Below are 24,577 nucleotides of genomic sequence, written 5' to 3'. Positions count from 1 at the left end.
TCCAGTTTCTGGATCTCGCCCCTCGGGCAGTACTCCTCAATCATGAGGTCTTTCAAAGTTTCCCAGCCCATAACATTAGCCACTATAAGAGATAGTGACTAAACATGGCTATTCCACCATGTTAGGGCTTTTTTTTCAAAGGTGCAAGCAGCGAACTTGACCTTGCTCTCCTCTGGACAGGAGCAGATTTCGAAAACCAATTCAGTTTTCTCGAACCACTGCGAGAGGGCAATGACTCCGCAAGTCCCTTTGAAGGACAATGGCTTGCAGTTGGTGAAGTCCTTGTAGGAGCACTCTTTCAAGCGCACATGGATTTCACCATGAGTAGATAGGACAGGGGTTCCTCCTCCAGTGGAACCGGATGTATGATATTGAGCCATGGCTGTAGCCACACCTACAGCTACAGCATCAGTTAGAGCTATCGTGTCGAACTGAGGAGTAGGTGGTGTTGGTGCGGGGATTGCGTCTTGGTGATTTACGTGGAGGCATCTTCGAACTATAAGTTTACAAAGATGATGATATTCATAAGAAATCGATAGGAAAACTTGATGAGAATGATTCATGGACTAACTCTTCATAGCCCAACAGTACGATTGAATGTAGATCTAGAGTTAATAGATGATAACATTTGGGTAATAATTCCCATGAGATTAGGTACCTATCAATGTTACTGGAATTACAGATGTAACAAGTTCGGGAAAATGGCCAACAGAAGGAGGCCTTACATCAACCAAAATGGGAAAATTTTGACAGGGCTACAACCTAACCAAGACCTAACAGACCTAAGATTTACAAAGATAGGGAATTAGACCAGAGTTTTACATAACTAGGTTATATCCAAAAGAGAGAAGTTGATGAGAATCTATCAGCGACAAGAACTACCACAGTGAGTTCTTGACCCCGACAGAAGACGTTCTATGTTACTCACGTGCCTATCGGATCTTGCTTGCTGAGCTTGAAGTTCCGTGACTTCAGCTTGGGTTCAGCAAGTTCTCTCTGCAGAGCTGCATTGTGGACCAGAGTCCTTTCATGAGCAGGACAAGTTCAGGAAGATGGCCAACAGAAGGAGGCCTTACATCAACCAAAATGGGAAAATTTTGACAGGGCTACAACCTAACCAAGACCTAACAGGCCTAAGATTTACAAAGATAGGGAATTAGATCAGAGTTTTACATAACTAGGTTATATCCAAAAGAGAGAAGTTGATGAGAATCTATCAACGACGAGAACTACCAGAGTGAGTTCTTGACCCCGATAGAAGACGTTCCATGTTACTCACGTGCCTATCGGATCTTGCTTGCTGAGCTTGAAGTTCCGTGACTTCAGCTTGGGTTCAGCAAGTTCTCTCTGCAGAGTTGCATTGTGGACCAGAGTCCTTTCATGAGCAGACTCTAGCTGGCGAATGCAGACTGTGTTAACGCCAGAGTTGGCGTCAATCTCCCCGACTCGGCGGATAGCTGCTCGACCCTGCTCTGTGTTCCGAGCAATCCTACAAACTATGATGGGTAGGACTCTGTCAACGGGACCTCCCTCAGTAAGGTTGTAGAAGCTTCTGTGTCCGTTGTAAGGAATGGGTTGACCTTGTTCCTGACTCCATCTATTCAAGTTTGTGGCCCACAGGGGTGTGGGTCCTTGAAATGTTGGACGATGGTTTGGGTTTGGGTCTTGAGCAGCTGGGGGTTGGTTGTTGACTTTCGGCTCTGAGTCAGAACCATCAGATGAGCCTTCAGCTTCATGATCATCCAAAGGGATTGGGTGATCATCTTCTGGTTCTTCTTCCAACCATCCTGCATTGTCGTGGTTGGGGGTAGTACGGGTCTCCGGGAAGATGGAATCCAACCATTAAATCTACGCGAGAAAAGAGGTATAAGATATAACTAAGTGATGGGTTTTAGCCATAAGAACATCCTATGTGCTCATGCAAACCCTAATGCTTGGATCTAGGTTTCTCTGTTGCACATGCAATTCATCCAAGACTTAAAACCCTAGATCTAGCATGTGATAATCAATATTAACACAAGAATGGGGTTTAGATCTTACCTTGATTGTTATGCAGCAATAACAATCTCAAATCCTCCTTGTAATGGCTTTAGAAAGCTTAGAGTCACAAGTGTCACTCCTCTAATGGCTCACAAACACCAAGAGCAAGTGGATGAAGAATGAGAAGAGAGGAGGCACCCAAAAACGTGTAGAAAACCTAAGGAGTTTATTCGCCACGTTTTTGGTGCCCTAGGGGTCCTTAAATAGTGAGGCTATTAGGGTTATCTAACAAGGAAACCCTAATTTGACTGCTTAGGCCCTAAGCAACCCATGGACTCCCTCCTTAGAGGCCTTGGACGATTTCTAATGGGTTTCCCCATAGAACTCGTCCACTCCATCCTCTATGGAGTCCATTAGCCAGATATCTAACTATCACACAATTGACAGTTCTATTCCCCTTTATTTAATTAATGTCTTTTAGCCACAAAATTAATTCTTAATTAATTATTGACTAATATTAATTAAACAATATGATTTCTCCTTTAATATATTTTTCTCATAATATATTAATAAATCATAATTACTCATTTTTCTCCATAATTCATCCTATCAAGTTGCTTTGGTGAAGGCAACCCAAAAGGACTATGCACCATCGGGTGAAGTACATACCAAAATAGTTATGGACTTAGACACTAATCCAACAGTCTCCCACTTGGATAAGTCTAATAACTATTCTGCGTATGACTTCAGATCCTGATTTGCAATCATAGCTTTCAAAAGTTGCTGTCAACTTTGATCTTATCATATACATGTCCTTTAGATAAGGGATCATATATTCCTCCATTCTTGATATCACATAGATGTGAGACATGGATTGAAATCCTTCTCTCTGTCTAGGTGTTGTTTCCCAATTTCCAATTTATGACGACTGACAACAGACTACAATTAAACACATCAAATTAGTCCCGGCTTGGCCAAGCGCTTAAGTGTCATCACTAAATCATCGAGGGGCCCACATATATCGCTTTTATCCCACTTTGGATAAAAGGAACAGATAAACTTCGACTCAATGCTTAATCGTATTCACTTATCGAATCACACACAACAATAAGTTTAAAACACCAAGTTACTGGTGCGTTTACTTATAATCAATGTGCAACCGACCAGCAAATAACAACTCACACGTCTCGATTTCAAGAATATACAATATTATCGACTCACAATCACTCGTGATAAAATCCATGAAGTGATTCTTGTGAGCCTGGATTTAATCCAATGCTCAAAATCATATTCATAAGCACTCACGAATGTTGTAACAAACCTTTGCTATGTCTAATACACTTTAGACAATCTACAAACCAATTCATGACAGTCTTCATTCATACCTACTTCCAACATATGAACGACTGTGGACCATTCAAATAATTTGATTATTCTGAAATAATTAATTATTCAGGAAGTCAAAACATGCAAAGTGAAACACAAGAATAATACTAATCATATATGGTCCCAAACCTTTGAGTATAAATAAAACACCTTTTATTTATCACCATATCGATTACTCATTATTTGTTGTTTCGGTTAATTAACTTATTACTTGAATTATTACTATAATTGTCCCATGCTCTTAGCATGCACACAATGTTTACTTATGGTCCTTACTTTGTGAAATAGATTAAATGAACACATTTCCAATCATACTCATTTCACAACTCCCAATCCTTATCATAAGTATAAGAATATCAAATTCTTGCCACTTATAAAATATGCTAGATATTAACATTTTATGCAATGATCCTTTCGTAAAGTCATAGCTCAAAATCATCAAGACTTGGCCAATCTCTATTAGAAACAATTCTATAGATATGATGTCTCTCACTCAAAGTACATTCCTTTGAACATCCTTCTTGCATAAACATTTCTAATCTAGACATAGATTCTCAATATCCAACTCCCAATATGGAAACATTTCCATATTTGCCATATGACAACTCATTCTTAATAGAATCTTATCTATTCATAATAATGTCGATATGGTCCATCCAATACCATACTTCCAACTACTCACAAGCGACCAATCCTCAGCGAACTTTGGATCGTCCTTTGATAGTTGTTTAATTATTTTAGTCAAAACCGATTCTAGCCCTTTTTCCTTCTTAATGCGCTAGACATTTGGAAAATTTTAGAATGGTCAAATATTATAGCATATGCAATTGATCCTATACCCGAAGCGTATGGGATACAACTCATAATAAAAAAATGTGATACTTTACCAGTTTCTTACTATAATATCGTCATAATATTTCTATTTGTCGTGTTCTCAAAAAATTCGAATTACGAAGAGGGATGCCATAATCATAATCGAACTTTGAGAATAAATATACCCTTGACTGAATTTATTAAAATTCCATAATCTAAGCCTTTATATTTGAAATGAAGCATAATATTTTCTCCCTTAATTATAGCAAAACAACTTTTCAACCCTTACGACTTTGCAAAGTATAACTCTTGTTTTCTATAATTAATATTGCTAACTTGCAATACTTGCCATAATAATCATAAAATGATAACACTTATGCTCCCACTATCATGATGATTATTATCATACAAGCATAACACTTATGCTCCCACTAGCTTTGACATGTATTCAGAAGACAGTTGAACTTCCAGAAAACAATACCAATGAATTTCTTAAGTTCATATTTCTATTACCTAATGCTTTGATAAGCCTTTATCTAAGCTGCTTAAACTCATACACCTTTTCCTTAGCTCATATGTGTGTCTAAAAAATTCAGAGCTTATATCAATAAGTCCCAAATGTTAGACTAATTGCCAAATCTCACAATTCGAACAATGGAAAGGGATGTCGTAAGCATAATCGAATTTGAGAATTCAATTTTCACAATTGCTATCTTCTTAAAATCTCTCTTAGTGAAATCATTTCCTCACAATCATTTTCATGAAGGAGAGAAACCTTATGACACTTAGATTTTATGGTGTATGTGTTCCTATCCATGTGAACTTGCCATTACCATAATCGAAAGATAATGTTTGTGGCAAATTCAACCTCTTATGGACAGAACTTGTCCATTCTTAATTTCTTTCCATCAAGGGTCCCACCATTGCTTCCAAGTTATCTAGCAGCTCACCTATTCCAGTCAATGTACTTTCATTAAACAAGGTGTTTGCCTTATGCAGTCTATTGAGAACTCGTAGAACTCATATGCATAATCACTCAACTGGAATGACACAGAAATAGAAATTTGTCAACACGATAGGTTACAAACCTCAAGTCATGCGCTAGTGTTTACTCTAGATTAATTCTTGAATCCTTTCAAGATCTTCAGACTCCCACTGACCTCATGACATATCAGATTCTCTTATCAAGAACATTTCTTGATAAACAAATATCCAAGATTTAGTGTGTGTATATATCAAGACAAAACATTACACACATTTGGTCTTAGTTGGTCTTTGGCTTCTTCAAGACATCACAACATACCAAATTCAAATGTGTAAGAGTAGGAAAACAATTTTCTACTTCACATTCGATGAATGTGTGTCACTCAATTCACAATCTTGGAGTACGATTCTAAGACTTGATTTTGGAACAAAGTATGACTCATCCTTTTTGATTTAACCATTTCAACAATTTCTGATTCCTCTTCTTAGCCATACCAGTGCACTAAGATGTCCTTAGAGGAGCAATTGTGATATGGTTCTTAATCCTTAAGATGATCATAAAACTGATACAAAAGTACTCTCCCTTCTTCTTAGATTGGAGAAAACTTTTATCTTTTTGCCTAATTGATTCTTCTAATTCGTTCTGCCATTCATTGAAACCTTTTCAATGATTCAGAATTCTACTTAATCTTGTAAGCATAACCACATTTACTAGACTTTTAGTAAATTATGACGAATAGTTTTATTGTTATTTGCGGTGGACTTGAATAGTGTATAACATTGTGTTCTATTCCTTTAGTCCTTTACTTGACTCACATACCTGTGTGATCAAGGAATTAGTCTTAATTTCCTAAGTACCAAGATTTCCATACATCACATGATTCAAATCATATGATTCCAAGTTTCTGTCCAATTGAAACTTGGGTGATGGAAATCTTTCCTTACTTAGAAAATTTTGATACTACCATAATTAACATAACTAAGAATCACATCCATTTATAGAAATACACAAACATCAATTTTTTACAACGATTTCATTGCAAGGATATACATAAATAAGATAAATCAAAATTTATTTTATTCATAAAAGCAGCGGAAAACATGTCCTTACAATGCAAAATCAACTGAAAAATCTATGTAATCAAATATTGCTAACAACTCTATCATAACTTTCTAAGCTCAAAATCTGATCTTCGAATCCATGCGATCGTGATCCATTTCTTCGTGATCAGACTCATCTTGCTCTTCCATCAAGCTTCCTCTCTTTTCACTGATCCTGCAAAACATTCAAATGTAATCTTATCACATTATGTATTAAGAATCACTGAATAGGAACTTAATGGAGTTAGATAGTGGATTCCACCTGAAGTAGAGTCAAACGTCTTGACTCTCCCATCTCTTAGATCTCTCAGGTAGACTGGGCAGCTTTGTCTCCAATGCCCCTTCTCTTCGCAATAAAAGCAAATTGACTCTTTTGGAATAGCACACGGAACTACTTCAGACTTTGCCTTTCTCTTATGATCAAACTTTTCGACCATGACATGCATTTCGTTGCCATTGCCTATATCCATAGAGGTCTGGAAGGCAGATACACCAATCAACCTTGCTTTTCTAGTGCGCCAAATCATTGCTGATTCAGCAGCAATAAGCATATAGGTGAGATCGATGAGGGTCACGTCGTGGTTCATCATATAGTACTCTCTTACGAACTCACTATATGAGTCAGGAAGCGACTGAAGAACCCAGTCAACAGCCAGCTCCTCACAGACAATGGATCCCAACATTCTTAACCTATCAATGTGTGACTTCATCTCTAAGACGTGTGCACACACTGACTTGCTTCGTCATGTCTATTTGCCAAAAGGGCTTGAGTGAGCTTGAACTTTTCAAGCCTTTGAACTTGTGGGTTAGGGAGAACAATAGGAGGAGGTGGAGGAAGTGAAGCATGATCTCGTGTTCCTCGATCGAATCGTGGAATATCATCTTCATGTGGAAAGCTTGTTCCATGGGATTTGGGAAGACCATAGTTGTCATACTTTGACATCTACAAAACGGGAGAAAATTCAAATTAGTTGATTGATTGAGTCCTTAATAAATCACCCAAATGAGATATTAAGGCTAGGACCCAACGCAATATTCCACAACTTGGGAGAGGGATGTCGTAACCCAAATTCCAGAACATTTGAAGGTAAGTGAATGACGATTCACTAATTTTTAACCATGAAAAACGAAAAAGAGATTAAGTTTTAAACGTATTGAAAAACTCCTAGATCCTTTGAGATTCATTGAACTTTTCAATGGCATGTTTAAATCTCGATATGCCCCTCGATTTGTGACTGGGATGCCGAGGATCACATAACAGGGTGTGAATAACCATGCAAACTTACATGGTGCCCCCAATGTTACAGTCACCTATTCGATGTGCCGGTTAACCACACACGCTCCACCAAACTATGACAAACATTAAGTCACCCTTTGCTACCTTTTCTTAGAACCATTTAGTGTGCCGGTTAACCACACACGCTCCACTAACGTCTTCGCAAAGGTACAAAGTGTAATTTCATGGAATTGCATCAAATTCACTTTTGCCTAAAGTAACTAAGATTGGGAATTTTGTATAAAACATTTAGTTACTTTATACTTCATTATACTTTTAATGGAAAGGGTTTGCCCTATCCTACCCGTTAGGCTAACGACCCTCCACCAACCAAGGAAGCGGTGGGTGAAAGTGGACACCCATTAAACGGCCATTTTATAGGCCATAACCTTATACTCCCCCTTACAGATTGGTTTCGTGAATGAGGCCTACTAACGGTAAGACTAGCAGTTTAAGTTGTACATATATAATATTAGACTTTTAATGTTATATATAATATAAGGGTGTATTTTACACTTTTAAAATACTAGGTGGTCTAATTTAATAAATTATAATTTTAATTTAATTAAATGTAAACCATATCACTATGGATTTATTAACTCTCTTTTAATTATACACTTAATTAATTTAATAAAACCATAAGGGTGCAATTTGAACTTTTTCAAAACTTAGGGTTTTAGAATTTAACATTTTGAAATTAAACTTTTAATTAAAATTTTAAATTTCAAAACTTGAGGGCAAGTTTTGAAACCTTTCAAAACTATTAGATCAAAATACAAATAAGGCAATTAAACAATTAATTGGTAATTATCTAATTATGACCTAATTCAATTTCATGCAAGATAATGATCAAATAATCCAAATAATTTAACATTTATCGAATAAGGTAACAATTATCTAATTAGATGACCAAAATCTTTTATTTTGACAAAGATAATCATAAGGAATCAATAAAATTCGAATTTTATTAATTTTAAACAATTATGGCAATTATCCTAAGTCAAAATAGGCAAACAATCCCGAAAATCCGCCTGTCTGGCAGTTAAACTCGCTGAGTTCCTATATGGACTCGCCGAGTTCAACCTACTCGACGAGTCCACATTGGGACTCGACGAGTTTGTCAGGCAGATGGCCAAAAACTCAATTTTACAGCAAGAATGAATATACTAGGCATTAATACAATAGAAACCAATCAAGTCTCTGATACCACTGATGGGTTTTAGCCATAAGAACATCCTATGTGCTCATGCAAACCCTAATGCTTGGATTTAGGTTTCTCTATTGTACATGCAATTCATCCAAGACTTAAAACCCTAGATCTAGCATGTGATAATCAATATTAACACAAGAATGGGGTTTAGATCTTACCTTGATTGTTACGCAGCAATAACAATCTCAAATCCTCCTTGTAATGGCTTTAGAAAGCTTAGAGTCACAAGTGTCACTCTTCTAATGGCTCTCAAACACCAAGAGCAAGAGGATGAAGAATGAGAAGAGAGGAGGCACCCAAAAACATGTAGAAACCCTAAGAAGTTTGTTGGCCAGGTTTTTGGTGCCCTAGGGGTCCTTAAATAGTGAGGCTATTAGGGTTATCTAACAAGGAAACCTTAATTTGACTGCTTAGGCCCTAAGCAACCCATGGTCTCCCTCCTTAGAGGCCTTGGACGATTTCTAATGGGTTTACCCATAGAATTCTTCCACTCCATCCTCTATGGAGTCCATTAGCCCAATATCCAACTATCACACAATTGACAGTTCTAGTCCCCTTTATTTAATTAATGTCTTTTAGCCACAAAATTAATTCTTAATTAATTATTGACTAATATTAATTAAACAATATGATATCTCCTTTAATATATTATTCTCATAATATATTAATAAATCATAGTTACTCATTTTTCTCCATAATTCATCCTATCAAGTTTCTTTAGTGAAGGCAACCCAAAGGACTATGCACCATCGGGTCAAGTACATACCAAAATAGTTATGGACTTAGACACTAATCCAACACTAAGTAGATCTAATTAGATAATTATAAGATGATCTTTATCAATTACTCCAATATTTGTCTAGAGCATACCAGTTATATGTATTTCGGGACTTGATAGACCTTCGAATAAGTGATCATAACTCTAAGTCCACAACCAAACAAGGAACAGGAAATAGAGCAAAGATCACAGATTCTAAGTCTATGACATCCTAGTTACATATAACTTTAGCGTATCCACTAAACAACTATTGACATACTAATAAAGACCTTTAGTTCTCAGATAAGTAATTATAGAAACGCAAAATACTCCTATAGTATTTTAAGTTTAATGTTATGTTCTACTGTTCTCATTGTAATAGTGTCGGTAAGTTTTTATACTTGTTGCATTCTCGCAACCATACTTAGGCACATGCTAATCACTCCTCAGATAATGTAGTTGATCAGGCTACATCTTCCCAGGGTTGACCATATGTCTCTAAGTCTACTTGTGCTGCCCAATAATCGTAATACTTTTGTTCTGTCCTAGTGACACTGATTTTAGTATGAATGTAGGTATGTATACTTGGTTAAATATTTTATTATTTAAAAGTATAAAATCTTTATCATAGTATTTTAATCTCGCTTGTGTTTATAGTTTGTATATCTTTTATGGGTTGATACACTTGATTCACTATAAACAAAGCTTTGAGACCAATCTATCACACCCCAAAGTCGGAACGGCGGAAACGTTCGGGAGTGGAGGACGTCATGTACAGTATAACAACAATGCAAAGTAGTAAGCAACAACATCATCCATTGCACTAATAATATAATTTCATACAAGTGTGTTCTGTCAAGTTATAAAGACACCAAAAATATATATCAAAATAAAAGAGGAGTCTTGAACGAGCTCCGTCTTCTCAAAAACCTAGCACCAGTACCTGTCTACTGGTGACCTGAGAATAAAAGTTATTTTGAAAGAGTTTATCAGCTTTAAAGCTGGTGAGATCATAAGTATATTAGTGTATGTGTTTGTATGAAAGCCTTTGTAAGATGTTTGTAAGATGTAATGTATAAGTTTTGTAATGTTTGTATTTGTTTGAACACTCCTAGAAAACCCTATGTTTCTTACTAAAAGTAGCCTTCTACCAAAGCATCTAGTATTTGTGTGTGTGTCTCTTGTAAGAGTGTGTATTTTCCCAAATCCGACTATCATTAACCAAAAATATATTTTTTACATTACTGTACATCGTGTGCATGTTCACGAAGTGAATGTAATGGGAAAATAATATCGTACTGTAGTGTTGTATTAAGTAACTACTGCTGTACTAACTACCTTAAACCAATTGTTATTTAAAGTACCATGTGATCGGCATGTACGCTGCACCGACTCGATAGTAAAACGATGATGTAAGACACCGTAAGAAATGACATTTGGCACCCGTAGACTTGCAAGTCCCACTATAGCGAGCAGTAAGGTGCAGGATAGTCAATCCAGTATAGATCTGTACGCAAACTCATACGCTCCCCAATTAAGGAGATTTTGGATACAAAAAGGTCATGGCAGGTAGTGCCATGCCCCGTTTAATGGCTCACATAACTGTATTAATGTATATTTAATGTATGTGCTAGCTATATTGTGTGTTCTTTCTCTGTCTAGCCTGTATGTTAGTTTCTCATCATAGTATCTATCGTGTGTTTCTCATTATAGTATCTCTTATTAGTTTCTCATCATAGTATCTATTGTATACCCTTGCTACCCACAGGTATTGTACTGAATGAAGTAACCTTTTATATCTATATACATATACATAATATATAACTAGGATTCAAACAACCCCCGGACAGATAACCCTGATACCCTAAGTCCACAACCAAACAAGGAACATGAAGTAAGGTGAGCTATCAGTCCTAAGTCCTTTCAATCCTACTTATATAACTATATCTATATAGATACACTTTTAACATAATATAGGTTTAAAAGAATTTAAGAAACAGTATTTGACATGTAAAAGAGTTTGTAAGACAGTTTGAAGTAAAACAGTTTGATATCACAGTTTGAAAAGTAAGAAAACCACTTGTTTGGTAGTTATTAATCACATGTGATTGATATAATAACTATAATTATTCAAATTGTATCCCCCCCGCATAAAAGCATTTAAAACATTTAATAGGTTAACTAAAGGGGTATGAACTCACCTGTAGTGAGTGGTTTGGATGAACGGATTGTATAGGATGCTAAGTGTCAAGTGAAGACTTGAGCACACACGCGGATCCTATTTAGCATATAATGATACATATATGAATATAATTAGTGCTTATAACATCTAATTATTGAATTAAAGCTACCTTAGAGGCTAGTAAACACTTATTTTGAAGTGTTACAACCATATATGATTGTATATAAGGGGTATATGGCTATACAAGGGAGTGTATGGTCAAAATACACACCATTTGTGTGTGTGCGGACAGGGTGTGCGGCCAGGGGGTGTGTGCGGCTGCACACTCCCTATGGAATGTGCCAAAATGTATTTTAAGGCTTTAGGACTCATCTAGGAAGGTTTCTTACTTCATGCTTTAGCCTTATATGAAGTTTATTACCACTTTTGGACCTAAAAAGGGTGTGTGCGGCCAGCATGATGTGTGCGGCCGCACACCCTTTATGAACATGATAAAATCATGTTTTTCTAGCATATCATCAAGTGTTCTTAGTATATAACAAGTTATGATAAGTGTATACACGTTATAGAGGCTTGAAATGGTGATTAAGGTGCAAAACTAGTGTGTGTTCTTCGTGTTCTTCGTGTTCTTGGTGTTCTTGACTAAAAATGGATGTTTTCATGGATCAAGGCAAGGGGAAAGGCTAGTTAAGGTCACATATTAACTAAACAAATGATGAATCACTCACTTGATTGAAGTTTGGCGTGAAACTTTGGTTTGTACTTGAGCGAAAATGTGTTCTAGCTTTGAAGAAGTGAAAAAGTGTTCAAAAATGACAAGTGTAGTATATATATGGGAGAGTGTGTGGCTGGGGATGGGTGTGCAGCCGCACACACCTTGTTTGGTGTGTTTGGCCCGATTTTGTGATGCTACACACATACTAACCCATTCTACGACTCATATCTTGATTATACTAAGTCTCAAGCACTCCTATAGACCCAAAACTTCATTATAAAACAGAAAAACGAGGCTAACTTTGATAAAAATGAAGAATGTATAAGTTAGAAATTTCGTGTTGCCACAGAACAGAATTCAATAACGAAATTACAATTGGTCTTAGGGTTTAAGACTAATTTTCATTACCTAAGAAAATATTGGATTTTCTTAGAAACATACAAACATTTCTACAAAGTCATTAACAGATTTTCATTACAAAACATCACTTATGAACTCACCAGCTTTATGCTGATACACTTTCAAAACTGCTTGTATCCTCAGGCAAACAGTAGACAGGTACCTCCTGGAGTTTTGAGAAGTCGGAGCGATTAAAGTCATGTCTTTATATTTTAACTACACTTTTTGATGTATTCAGACGAGACTTAAACATATGTAAACCTTTTTCATATATGTAATCAATGTAATGGTTGTGTTTACTATGATTGCTATGATACAATGGTTGTGATACTACACATGACGTCCTCCACCCCCGAACGTTTCCGTCGTTCCCATTTGGGGGTGTGATAGATTGGTAGTAGAGCCCTTGTTTATAGTGAACTAAGTGTACCGAACCTTACATGGTATATAATTATAAATACTAAGGGGCTGACGCACTCTAGAACTAAAACTAAATTTTCAAAATATAAGTATTTTATTAGAAGTATACAAATATACATACATAACAGAACCAGAGTCAATATGCAGAACAAAGCAAAAGTATTTGGATGTTGGACGCTATGGTTAAACCTGGGCAGTTATGTAATCATGTCTAGGGTCAATATAGCCTGGTCAACTATATTTACTCGAGACATGACCAACATGTGCTTGGGAGTGACTGTGGTGTTGCAGCAAGCCTAAAACTTACGAAGTACATATACATCAGATATCGATAGAACAAAAACATACAACTTAAAATACTATAGGAGTAGTTTATCTAGAGTCGAATTTAGTATACGGATTCATTTCAAGTGTTGCTACATATTTCTTATTAGCGATAGTTACTAGCATTAGTAACCCCCTTCTCTAGACATCGCTTCGTAGAACACTTTAACTTTCATAATGAGATATATCTTGTTTCTTATATCTTGTTTCATATATCTTGATTCAGATTTAGGGGACTTATCATCCTCTTCTTCCTGGTTGTTCTAGAACAAGATGCCTCCCTGAAGAAGACCCATAAGAAGGAACAACGATACTCCGCCACTGCCACCTCCTCAGTTCGATCCTGTTATTTTCCAGGCAGCAGTTACAGCCGCCGTGGCTGCAACAATGGCGCAAGTGAACTCTGGTGATCATGGACATCAAAAGGAGTGTTCCTACAAAGACTTCATGAATGCAAAACCCAAGTCCTTCGATGGAAATGGTGGAGTCATTTCCTTAACTCAATGGTTCGAGAAGATCGAATCCATCTTCGAAATTTGTTCCTGCTCTGAAACCAACAAGGTGAAGTTCGCCGCCTGCACCTTCACCGACAGAGCATTGACCTGGTGGAATTGCTAAGTCAAATCCTTAACCCTACCAGTGGCTAATTCCATAGGTTGGGAAAGTCTGAAGGATCTGATGCTCGCCGAATACTGCCCAAGGGGCGAGGTGCAAAAGTTAGAGCACGAAATCTGGAACCTGAAGATGAAGGGTTCTGACATTGCTGTCTACACAACTAGATTCTACGATCTGGCTCTTCTCTGTCCAGGGTTGCATGGAGGAGGAGGAGCAGTGGGAGTGCTTGCGCCCACCACAATCAGGATCGCTGATGGCCACCCTGCTAAGGCGGATGCTCCAACGGTGAAGAGCCGTGCATTTTAGTTGAATACCGAGGAGGCTCGGGCAACGATAGACGTCGTGGCTGGTACGCATTTTATCTTTCTTGCTTGATATTGATTTGTATTGCTTATGTGTATATATGTGCTCATGTATAGGGACCTTTTTGGTCAATGGTATGTTAGCTCACGTTCTATTCGATTCGGGTGCTACCCGATCATTTGTATATCTTGCACTTAGAAAGAAGTTCCAGGATGCGCCAGGAATTTTGGATTCTCTGCTTGAGGTTGAGATTGCAGATGACCGCACTGTGAGTGTTGCGAGGGTGTATCAGGACTGCGTCCTGAATGTGCTTGGGGAGAGGTTTCGTGTTGATCTAGTCCGATACCATTGCGAGGGTTGAAGGTGATCGTCGAGATGGACTGGTTGGGGGGCCAATAGGGCCATGATAGATTGCGAGCACCATTTTTTGGGGGTTCAAACCCCAAGTGGGGGAGAACTTGTTATTCATGGAGAGAGGGCCTCGCAGGGGCCAACCCTTTGTTCAGCTGCGAGGGCTAGGAGACTTCTTCAGCAGGGTTGTTCGGGATTTTTGGCATATATCTCGGATACGAGGATTGAGACCTCGACGGATTTGGGCAGTGTACCGGCTGTATAGGAGTTTCGGGGTGTCCTTCCCGAGGAGTTACCTGGAGTGCCTCCAAAGAGGCAAGTGGAGTTTCGCATTGATTTGGTTCCAGGTGCCGTTTCGATAGCCAAGGAACCTTACCGGCTAGCTCCACCCGAGATGCAGGAGCTATCTATGTAGCTTCAGAAGCTGCTAGACCGAGGGTTTATCTGTCCAAGCAGTTCCCCGTGGGGAGCACTGATCCTGTTCGTGAAAAAGAAGGATGGGTCATACAGGATGTGTATTGATTATCGAGAGCTGAATAAGCAAACGGTCAAAAACCATTATCCGCTACCGAGGATCGATGATTTGTTTGATCAGCTGCAGGGTACGTCTTGGTTTTCCAAGATTGATCTTCGGTCGGGGTACCATCAGATGAGGATTTCGGATGAGCATATACCGAAGACAACTTTCAGGACTCGGTATGGCCACTATGAGTTTGTGGTGATGCCATTCGGGCTCACCAACGCCCCAGCAACGTTCATGGATATCATGAACAGGGTGTGTAGACCAATGTTGGATCGGTCAATGATTGTGTTTATCGATGTATTTTGGTCTATTCTAAGACCAGGGAGCAGCACGAGAAGCATCTGAGGGAGGTATTGGAGACACTGAGAATGGAAAGGCTTTATGCCAAGTTCTCAAAGTGTGATTTTTGGTTGTGAGAGGTGCAGTTTTTGGGGCACATCATCAACCAGGAGGGTACTTAGGTGGATCCAACCAAGGTTGAGGCAATGATGCGGTGGGATGTACCAAAGAATGCATCTGAGATTCGTAGCTTCTTGGGTCTAGCGGGGTACTATTGGAGATTCATCCAAGATTTCTCCAAGATTGCGGTGCCTTTGACCTTCCCGACCAAGAAGAATGTGACATTCCGGTGGTGCCCGGATCAACAGTTGGCTTTCGAGACCCTGAGACAGAGGTTATGTGAGGCTCCGATTCTCGTACTACCTGAGGGGCAGGATGATTTTTAATAAAACCATAGTTAATTTAATAAAACCGTAAGGGTGCAATTTGAACTTTTTCAAAACTTAGGGTTTTAGAATTTAACATTTTGAAATTAAACTTTTAATTAAAAATTTAAATTTCAAAACTTGAGGGCAAGTTTTGAAACCTTTCAAAACTATTAGATCAAAATACAAATAAGGCAATTAAATAATTAATTGGTGATTATCTAATTATGACCTAATTCTATTTCATGCAAGATAATGATCAAATAATCCAAATAATTTAACATTTATCAAATAAGGTAACAATTATCTAATTAGATGACCAAAATCTTTTATTTTGACAAAGATAATCATAAGGAATCAATAAAATTCGAATTTTATTAATTTTAAACAATTATGGCAATTATCCTAAGTCAAAATAGGGAAAAAAATCTCGAAAATCCGCCTGTCTGACAGTTAAACTCGCTGAGTTCCCATATGGACTCGCCGAGTTCAACCTACTCGACGAGTCCACATTGGGACTCGACGAGTTTGTCAGGCAGATGGCCAAAAACTCGATTTTACAGCAAGAATGAATATACTAGGCATTAATACAATAGAAACCAATCAAGTCTCTGATAACACTGATGGGTTTTAGCCATAAGAACATCCTATGTGCTCATGCAAACCATAATGCTTGGATCTAGGTTTCTCTATTGTACATGCAATTCATCCAAGACTTAAAACCCTAGATCTAGCATGTGATAATCAATATTAACACAAGAATGGGGTTTAGATCTTACCTTGATTGTTATGCGGCAATAACAATCTCAAATCCTCCTTGTAATGACTTTAGAAAGATTAGAGTCACAAGTGTCACTCCTCTAATGGCTCACAAACACCAAGAGCAAGAGGATGAAGAATGAGAAGAGAGGAGGCACCCAAAAACATGTAGAAACCCTTAGGAATTTTTTGGCCAGGTTTTTGGTGCCCTAGGGGTCCTTAAATAGTGAGGCTATTAGGGTTATCTAACAAGGAAACCCTAATTTGACTGCTTAGGCCCTAAGCAACCCACGGTCTCCCTCCTTAGAGGCCTTGGACGATTTCTAATGGGTTTACCCATAGAATTCGTCCACTCCATCCTCTATGGAGTCCATTAGCCCAATATCCAACTATCACACAATTGACAGTTCTAGTCCCCTTTATTTAATTAATGTCTTTTAGCCACAAAATTAATTCTTAATTAATTATTTAATTAATGTTATGTTCTACTGTTCTCATTGTAATAGTGTCGGTAAGTTTTTATACTTGTTGCATTCTCGCAACCATACTTAGGCACATGCTAATCACTCCTCAGATAATGTAGTTGATCAGGCTACATCTTCCCAGGGTTGACCATATGTCTCTAAGTCTACTTGTGCTGCCCAATAATCGTAATACTTTTGTTCTGTCCTAGTGACACTGATTTTAGTATGAATGTAGGTATGTATACTTGGTTAAATATTTTATTATTTAAAAGTATAAAATCTTTATCATAGTATTTTAATCTCGCTTGTGTTTATAGTTCGTATATCTTTTATGGGTTGATACACTTGATTCACTATAAACAAAGCTCTGATACCAATCTATCACACCCCAAAACCGGAACGATGGAAACGTTCGGGGGTGGAGGACGTCATGTACACTAAAACAACAATGCAAAGTAGTAAACAAGCAACAACATCATCCATTGCATTAATAATATAATTTCATACAAGTGTGTTCTGTCAAGTTATATAGAAACCAAAAATAAATATCAAAATAAAAGAGGAGTCTTGAACGAGCTCCGTCTTCTCAAAAACCTGGCACCGGTACCTGTCTACTGGTGACCTGAGAATACAAGTTATTTTGAAAGAGTTTATCAGCTTTAAAGTTGGTGAGATCATAAGTATATTAGTGTATGTGTTTGTATGAAAGCCTTTGTAAGATGTTTGTAAGATGTATTGTATAAGTTTTGTAAAGTTTGTATTTGTTTGAACACTCCTAGAAAACCCTATGTTTCCTACTAAAAGTAGCCTTCTACCAAAGCATTTAGTATCTGTGTGTGTGTCTCTTGTAAGAATGTTCAAATTGCACCCTAAGTTTTGAGCCGCAAGACGGCAGGTTCTTCGATCAGGAACGTTTGTTTGAGGATGACGGTGGTCTCTCCGCTGCTAGATATGATCAAGAAGGCTCAAGTGGAGGGCTTGAAGAAAAAGAACTGGAAGATAGAGCTAGCGGATTCGGGGTTAGTTTTCCTTGTTTGTTCGGGATAGCCGAGGTCATCTGACACAGTGTGGCCTGGTGTGGGTACCGGTAACCGGGGGTGTGAGACAGAAGATCTTGGAGGAGGCACACAGATCTAAGTTCTTTATTCACCCGAGGGCCACAAAGATGTATAGGGGTATGAGGTTGACTTATTGGTGGCCCTGCATGAAATGGTAGATTTTGTGGTTCGTGGAGCGGTGCTTGACCTGCAGAAAGGTCAAGGCCGAACATCAGAGCCCTCACAGAAAGGTTCAACCGCTACCTATTCCTATGTGGAAATAGGAAGAGATCACCATGGACTTCATCACGAAGTTACCGAGGACAACGAGGGGCGTGGATGCCATATGGATTATTGTGGATAGGATGACGAAGAGTGCCCACTTTATTCTGATCTCCGAGAGCATCTCTGCTGAGAAATTAGCGGATATTTATATGTGAGAGGTTGTAGTTAGGCATGCGGTGCCATTGTCGGTGGTCTCTGACCGGGATGTCTGATTTACATCTAGATTCTGGAGGAAAATCCACGAGGAACTGGGTACTCAGTTACATTTCAGCACGACTTACTACCCCCAGACAGATGGCCAAAGTGAGAGGAAGATCCAGACACTGGAGGATATGCCTCGAGCAAGTGTATTGGACTTTAGAGGGAGATGAGATAGATACCTGCCACCAGCAGAGTTTTCATATAACAATAGTTATCATACTAGTATCGACCAACACACACGACAGTGGGCCAAAACCCTTAGTACGCGAGGGGTACTCCAGGAGTACTCTTAGAATACTAAGGATGCATGAAAAGTCCCTTAGTACGCGAGGCTCCCTCCAGGAGTACTCTTAGCATACTAAGGATGCATGAACGCGGAGGGTGGCCGCATACGCAAGGCATACATATAGGTACGCGGGACATACATGACAGAGGGCCAAAACCCTAATTCTTGGACTTGACACCTATTTAAACACCCTTAAGCCTCTTGGAGTAAACCCTAATCAGCCTCCACAGCCTCATTTCACCCTTTTACACCATAGATACCTTGTGAGAGTGCTTTTGAGCTTAAGGAGTGTATTTGTGGCTGTTTTAGGGTTTATTCAAGAAGAAGGAATTTCTAAGCAAGCTTGGAGTGCCATTGGGCTTCAAGAATCGACATCTAGTTCACCTTGAAGAGCTTCTGGAGGTATAATGTTTGGATCTTGCTATCTTATTCATTAGATCTAGTTCTATATTGTCCCTTTTTGTGTTCATGGATCATCTCTAGAGAGTTGGAGCAACTCCAGAGGTTAGGAAGAGTAGATCTAAGGTCCTTTGACTCATTCATGCCAAAAAAATGGTATCTTGATGGGTGTAATGACCTCAGGCATGGATTAAGACTATTAGAAAGGTATTAATGGGTTGTTGGAAACATATGGAACATGTAAAGGAATAAAGTTGCCAACTTGATGCCTTAGGGCGTATTAATGGAATCAGATCTAAAGATTGGATCTTAGAACATCGAGTATTAAGCACTTAATGGAAGATGTGCTTAATCTTTTTGTATGTTGGGCGTAGATTGGCGTACATAGCGCATACAGCTTAGGGACTCAGTACACTGTGAGTACAAGGGCGGTACGCAAGGCGTACGAACCTCAGATGGGCTTCGACTTGTTTTTGGGCTTGTAATCCATTTGGGCCTTAATCAGTCATTGGGCGAGGTCACATTTTGAGTTAGTGGGCCAGCTTATATGTTTTGGGCCATGGTTACTATGGTTGGGCTTTATTGGGCCATGAGGCCCAATGATTTTGGACATGGTCTTTGGGCCCATTAGCAAAGGAAGACTTTTTGGGCCATTGTTAAAGGACTTGGGGTTTGGGTTCTTCGATTAGATTATGTTCAGCCCTAACCTAGGCTAATGGTATTATTGTTCAGCACGGGTGTTCATGAACTGTTAGGAGAGCAGCTTTCGGATACAGTAGATAGAGGCGAGTCTCCTCACCATACCAATGGGTCGAAGGCACCAAGGCCGACCCATCTTATGATATGTGGTACACTAGTTGATGTAGTGTTATGTGGCATGTTAGTTGGTTATGTGCTAGGAGGTATGCTAGTTGTATATGTGTTATACTTATATGCAAGACCATGGGAGAGCTCATGACACCTAGATGTAAGACCATGCGGGGAGCCCATGGCTTTCCTATTAAAGACCATAGGGGAGCCCATGACAACTGGATGTAAGACCATGTGGGGAACCCATGGATTTCCTATTAAAGACCATAGGGGGGGCTATGGAACTTAGGTGTAAGACCATGTGGAGGAACCCATGACATCTTGGAGTAAGACCATGGGGGAGCCCATGACATCCTTATATATTTGTATGCATGACTTATATTGTGTGGGGTATGCTCTAGTGAACTCACTAAGCATTAGCTTACAATTTTTTGGGTTGTTTCAAGTACTTATGAGCCTAAGGGCATGGGCAAGGCTTGATGACACGACATGCACTCTCTCAATCGTTTTTATGGGACACTCTGTTGTTTGAAAAAAAATTGCTGATGTTATAAATTTGAAAACAATTGTTCTTGAAATTTTCTGGTGTATTGAAATGTTTTGATTATTTAAAAATGAATTTTTTTTTTTGAAAATTGGGTCGTTAAATTAATAAATGACAATAAATGATTTATTGATATATTAAGAAAATAATATATTAATTAGAAATAGTATTATTATTTCATTAAAAATTCATCATAAATTAATTTCAATTAATTTTGCGATTAATTAGATTAATTAAAATTGCAAGGAATAAAGCTGTAGTTGTTCAATAGTTGAACAAAGGGGTTCCAGAACCTTCCCCAAGGTGGTGGAAGGTTTTGGGGAGAAATTCTAGGGTTTCTAAAATATCTCTTAAAGATAATTAAGGAGTTGGATAATTACCAAATTTAAAATAATAATATTGTATTCCAATTAAGGTTTCCAAAGCTTCTTGTATCAGCTATAAATAAGGTCTCTTGGCATCACATTTTCGGCCATCACTTTTACTAAGAGAATCACCGAAAATCATATCCCTTTCCTATCTCTTCAATTTTCCTTAGTTTATAGGGTTTGGATGCGAACCATCAAAGACACGAGATTTTTGGTGCTTGCTTCAAGGAATTTTTGAAGAGTGATTTGATTAGTTATTTACAAACAATAACTAAAAGGTATGTAAACCCTAACCTTTTATTATTTTCAAAATTTCTAGGGTTTCCATATTAGGGTTCTTTGATGTTCATGGTTTATAGCTTTCAATAGTGAAACCATAGATCTAATTAGGTTGCATGTGAACTTAAGGGTTAAGTTATTTTCCACCGCATGAATTTTGTAACCTATAAAACCTAACAAAAACATCCGACAGCCCCCAACTGTCTCCGCCCGTATATACAACCATGTCAATAAGGGACGGTGGCATTGCCATGCCAAGTATGACTTGAAGTTATGACTTCGGGAAGACCAAGGCTATAAGGGATTGATAGGTCATCCAAAATGGTAGAGGAGCCAACAGTTCCGACGACAACGGGGTCTCATGCGTGGTCTCCCAAAACTTTTATATGTTTGAATCATGCATTCCATTGCATATGTTACGACATGGGATGATTTATACTATTGATATATGGAAATTGTCCGGAATAAAATATATATTTCTGTTTTAATATGACATGTACTGAGATTCTAGATGTTGGAGATAAATAGAAGTGATTTGGATCACTTACATGAAGTTTTGGAAAAGAAAAAGGCTTATTTTTGGGAACTTAAAACTGGAAAGCATCATACTAGCTAGTATTTTTGTGTATTGTAAAAGTACGTAATTAAACCCCTTGAATCTTATAATTATCTAACGACAAAAAATAACATAAATGGAATAAGTCTTGGCTAAACATTATGCTTTGTAAACATAAATAGTATTTTAAAATGATATAATTAAAAGGTAGGGTCTTACACATAACCATCTTAAGGATCAACCTTCTAATTTCTAGATGGCATACATTATAGTCAAAGTAAGCTGAAAATGTTACTTCAGTTTTGATCCAATTAATCTATCGACAAACGTTGCTAGCAGCTAAAAGTTGACGTCTGAGAAATAAGTTTGACCAGGTACAAAGCCATTCGGAACAACATTAGAAGCAACCACTACCTTGCCGGTTGGAGACTTGAGCTTGAACGAGTATGGGCCATGGAAAGATGGGCTGACATCGGCTTCCCAAACTGCACCCCAAATATTCTTCATTGGAACAAATTGTTGACTACCAGCCGGAGATATCTCCACTGAACTAAGTCCACCATCACCATCTTCAAACTCAATTGCAGTTGCGAACCAGTTAGGGTTTGTCTTTGCATCAATCTTGAAAGCTATATTTGTTCTACCATAGTAGCATGGCACCCTACACATGTACGTAGACTGTCTTATTAGATAACGATCTTTATTATATATACTCAATCATTTAATGAAATCACGCACGTACCTTCGAAATTGAATATCAACCTGGCCGAGATTACGGAGGTTATCAACTTGTCCTGGATTCGCCATTGCACCAAAAGCAGTCCCGCTTAAATCAAAATGGAACGGAACATTGTTACATGCACCTGGGCACTCGTCAGTTATTGTTACAGTAATAGGGTTCGAAGAGCAGTATGGCTCTCGACTGCATTTAATCTGAGAAGAATTAACCACAATAATCAAGTTATATATATATATATATATATATATATATATATATATATATATATATATATATATATATATATATATATATATATATATATATATATATATATATATATATTTGTAATCATAATCAAGAAAATCACTTTGGGATTAACTTCTTCACCTGATAACAATCCCCACACCCTTTTCCTTGTAAATAAATCCTAGAATTTCCTGCTGCTATCATGGCTGAGTATGGTGGTGACTGTACATCATTAGCCCATCCACAAGCTCCTCCTGTAGATATATTTGATAAAATGAATACTAATATTCTTCACAAGTAATGAGATTTTTTCTCGAAAATGAAACAAATAATATTGAGATTTTGTTACCACTTCCAGCACCTCTTGGATCTCCATACCATGTTCCTAGAGCAGGTGAAAACCCATCTCCATTTGCAAAGAGGTCATCACTTGAACACAAAGAATTGCTTGCAAAAAGAGAAGAAATTGAACACACAAAAATGAAAATGGAAAATGGGGTTTGAAGGTTGAACGCCATTTTACTTTGAATTTGAATTTGCTCGGCATTCTTTTGGTATTTATATTGGTAACAAGAACGGGATAATTAATATTTTTATTTAGTTAGCATAATTGTAGTCCTTGAAATACTCTCGATATTTAATTTTCAACATTTCTGTTTTTATATCTTCATAGTACGTTCGAGATATATATCGGTAAGTAAATTTTCTGTAGAGAAAGTTATTTCAGTATTTGCTGTGTCTAAATTTATTGTGAACATTGTTATCGCAAATAAGTCAAGAATATAAAAATTATACATAAATTAGTTTGTGGGAATTTGTAAATACAATTATATAAGTAATCTCTTTTTTCATAATTATGCAACTCGTTTTCATTTTAAATTATCAAAATTAACTACAATATCTATTCACTAAGTTTTCAAAAGTAATTAATTTAAGTTTATTTCATGCATTAGTAAGTCTTGAATTCAAATCAAAGATGCCATTTATTTCGTCATTTAAAGAAAGCGTTCACATTTCTTTCATAGCTATTTAAGATTAATTAAATCTTACTTGAACGTTAATAATGTTAGTACTAGCTTCTGTCTGCCGGTTATGAAAGTGAAGTTCAATTTAGTCCGCAAATCACCCAACCAACTTTAAAAACGCTCCAAAGGTTGATGTTCTCATCAGCCTCCACCACAATGAAGCCAGGGGTGCTGTCAAATTGAGCATTTATGGGGTTAAGGGGCTATTTTGCAACTCATATGGGTGATGGTGGTTTGGGTCATTGGTTTTTAATGACAACGAGATATAAATTTTACGATGTTGTGTTTATTCAGTACAATCATTATATAGATAAATCTCTGCTAATGCATCCTAAATGAGATTATATTCTGTAACTAGGTGTAAGACCTATGCTCATATGAATTAATTAAAAAAATTAAATATAAAAATCTAAATATTTAAGAACTTTGGATTTATAAAAAAAAATAAGAAAAGTAGTGAATTATTATAATTGATTTTTTTTATCTTTTAAATTTAAATAAATAAATAAAATAAACTAATGAGCTTTAATTTGAGAATTCTGAAATAAGTATAT

General features: G+C 37.5%; 1 protein-coding gene across 1 annotated transcript; it reads right to left on the bottom strand.

Moving 5' to 3' along the window:
• Positions 1-22,370: 22,370 nt before the first annotated feature.
• On the bottom strand, positions 22,371-23,516 carry LOC111882845 (expansin-B15-like). Its single transcript, XM_023879218.1, has 4 exons — positions 23,348-23,516; positions 23,140-23,252; positions 22,774-22,964; positions 22,371-22,692 (listed from the first exon to the last, which is right to left on the bottom strand). The coding sequence occupies exons 1-4, from the start codon at positions 23,514-23,516 to the stop codon at positions 22,371-22,373; spliced, it is 795 nt and encodes a 264-aa protein (XP_023734986.1).
• Between the last annotated feature and the right edge of the window lie 1,061 nt (positions 23,517-24,577).

Source organism: Lactuca sativa, chromosome 9 (assembly GCF_002870075.4).
Source record: "Lactuca sativa cultivar Salinas chromosome 9, Lsat_Salinas_v11, whole genome shotgun sequence".
NCBI classification, from domain to species: Eukaryota; Viridiplantae; Streptophyta; class Magnoliopsida; order Asterales; family Asteraceae; genus Lactuca; species Lactuca sativa.
This window is presented reverse-complemented; position numbering and strand designations above follow the sequence as displayed.

What these genes read in the sequence shown, in the direction of transcription:
- LOC111882845 (XM_023879218.1), bottom strand. Translation starts at nt 23,516, where the DNA reads ATGGCGTTCAACCTTCAAACCCCATTTTCCATTTTCATTTTTGTGTGT. An exon ending in TCCAAGAGGTGCTGGAAGTG is followed by an intron (nt 23,253 to 23,347) that starts GTAACAAAATCT and finishes ATATATCTACAG; the next exon opens with GAGGAGCTTGTGGATGGGCT. An exon ending in GTTGATATTCAATTTCGAAG is followed by an intron (nt 22,693 to 22,773) that starts GTACGTGCGTGA and finishes GTACATGTGTAG; the next exon opens with GGTGCCATGCTACTATGGTA.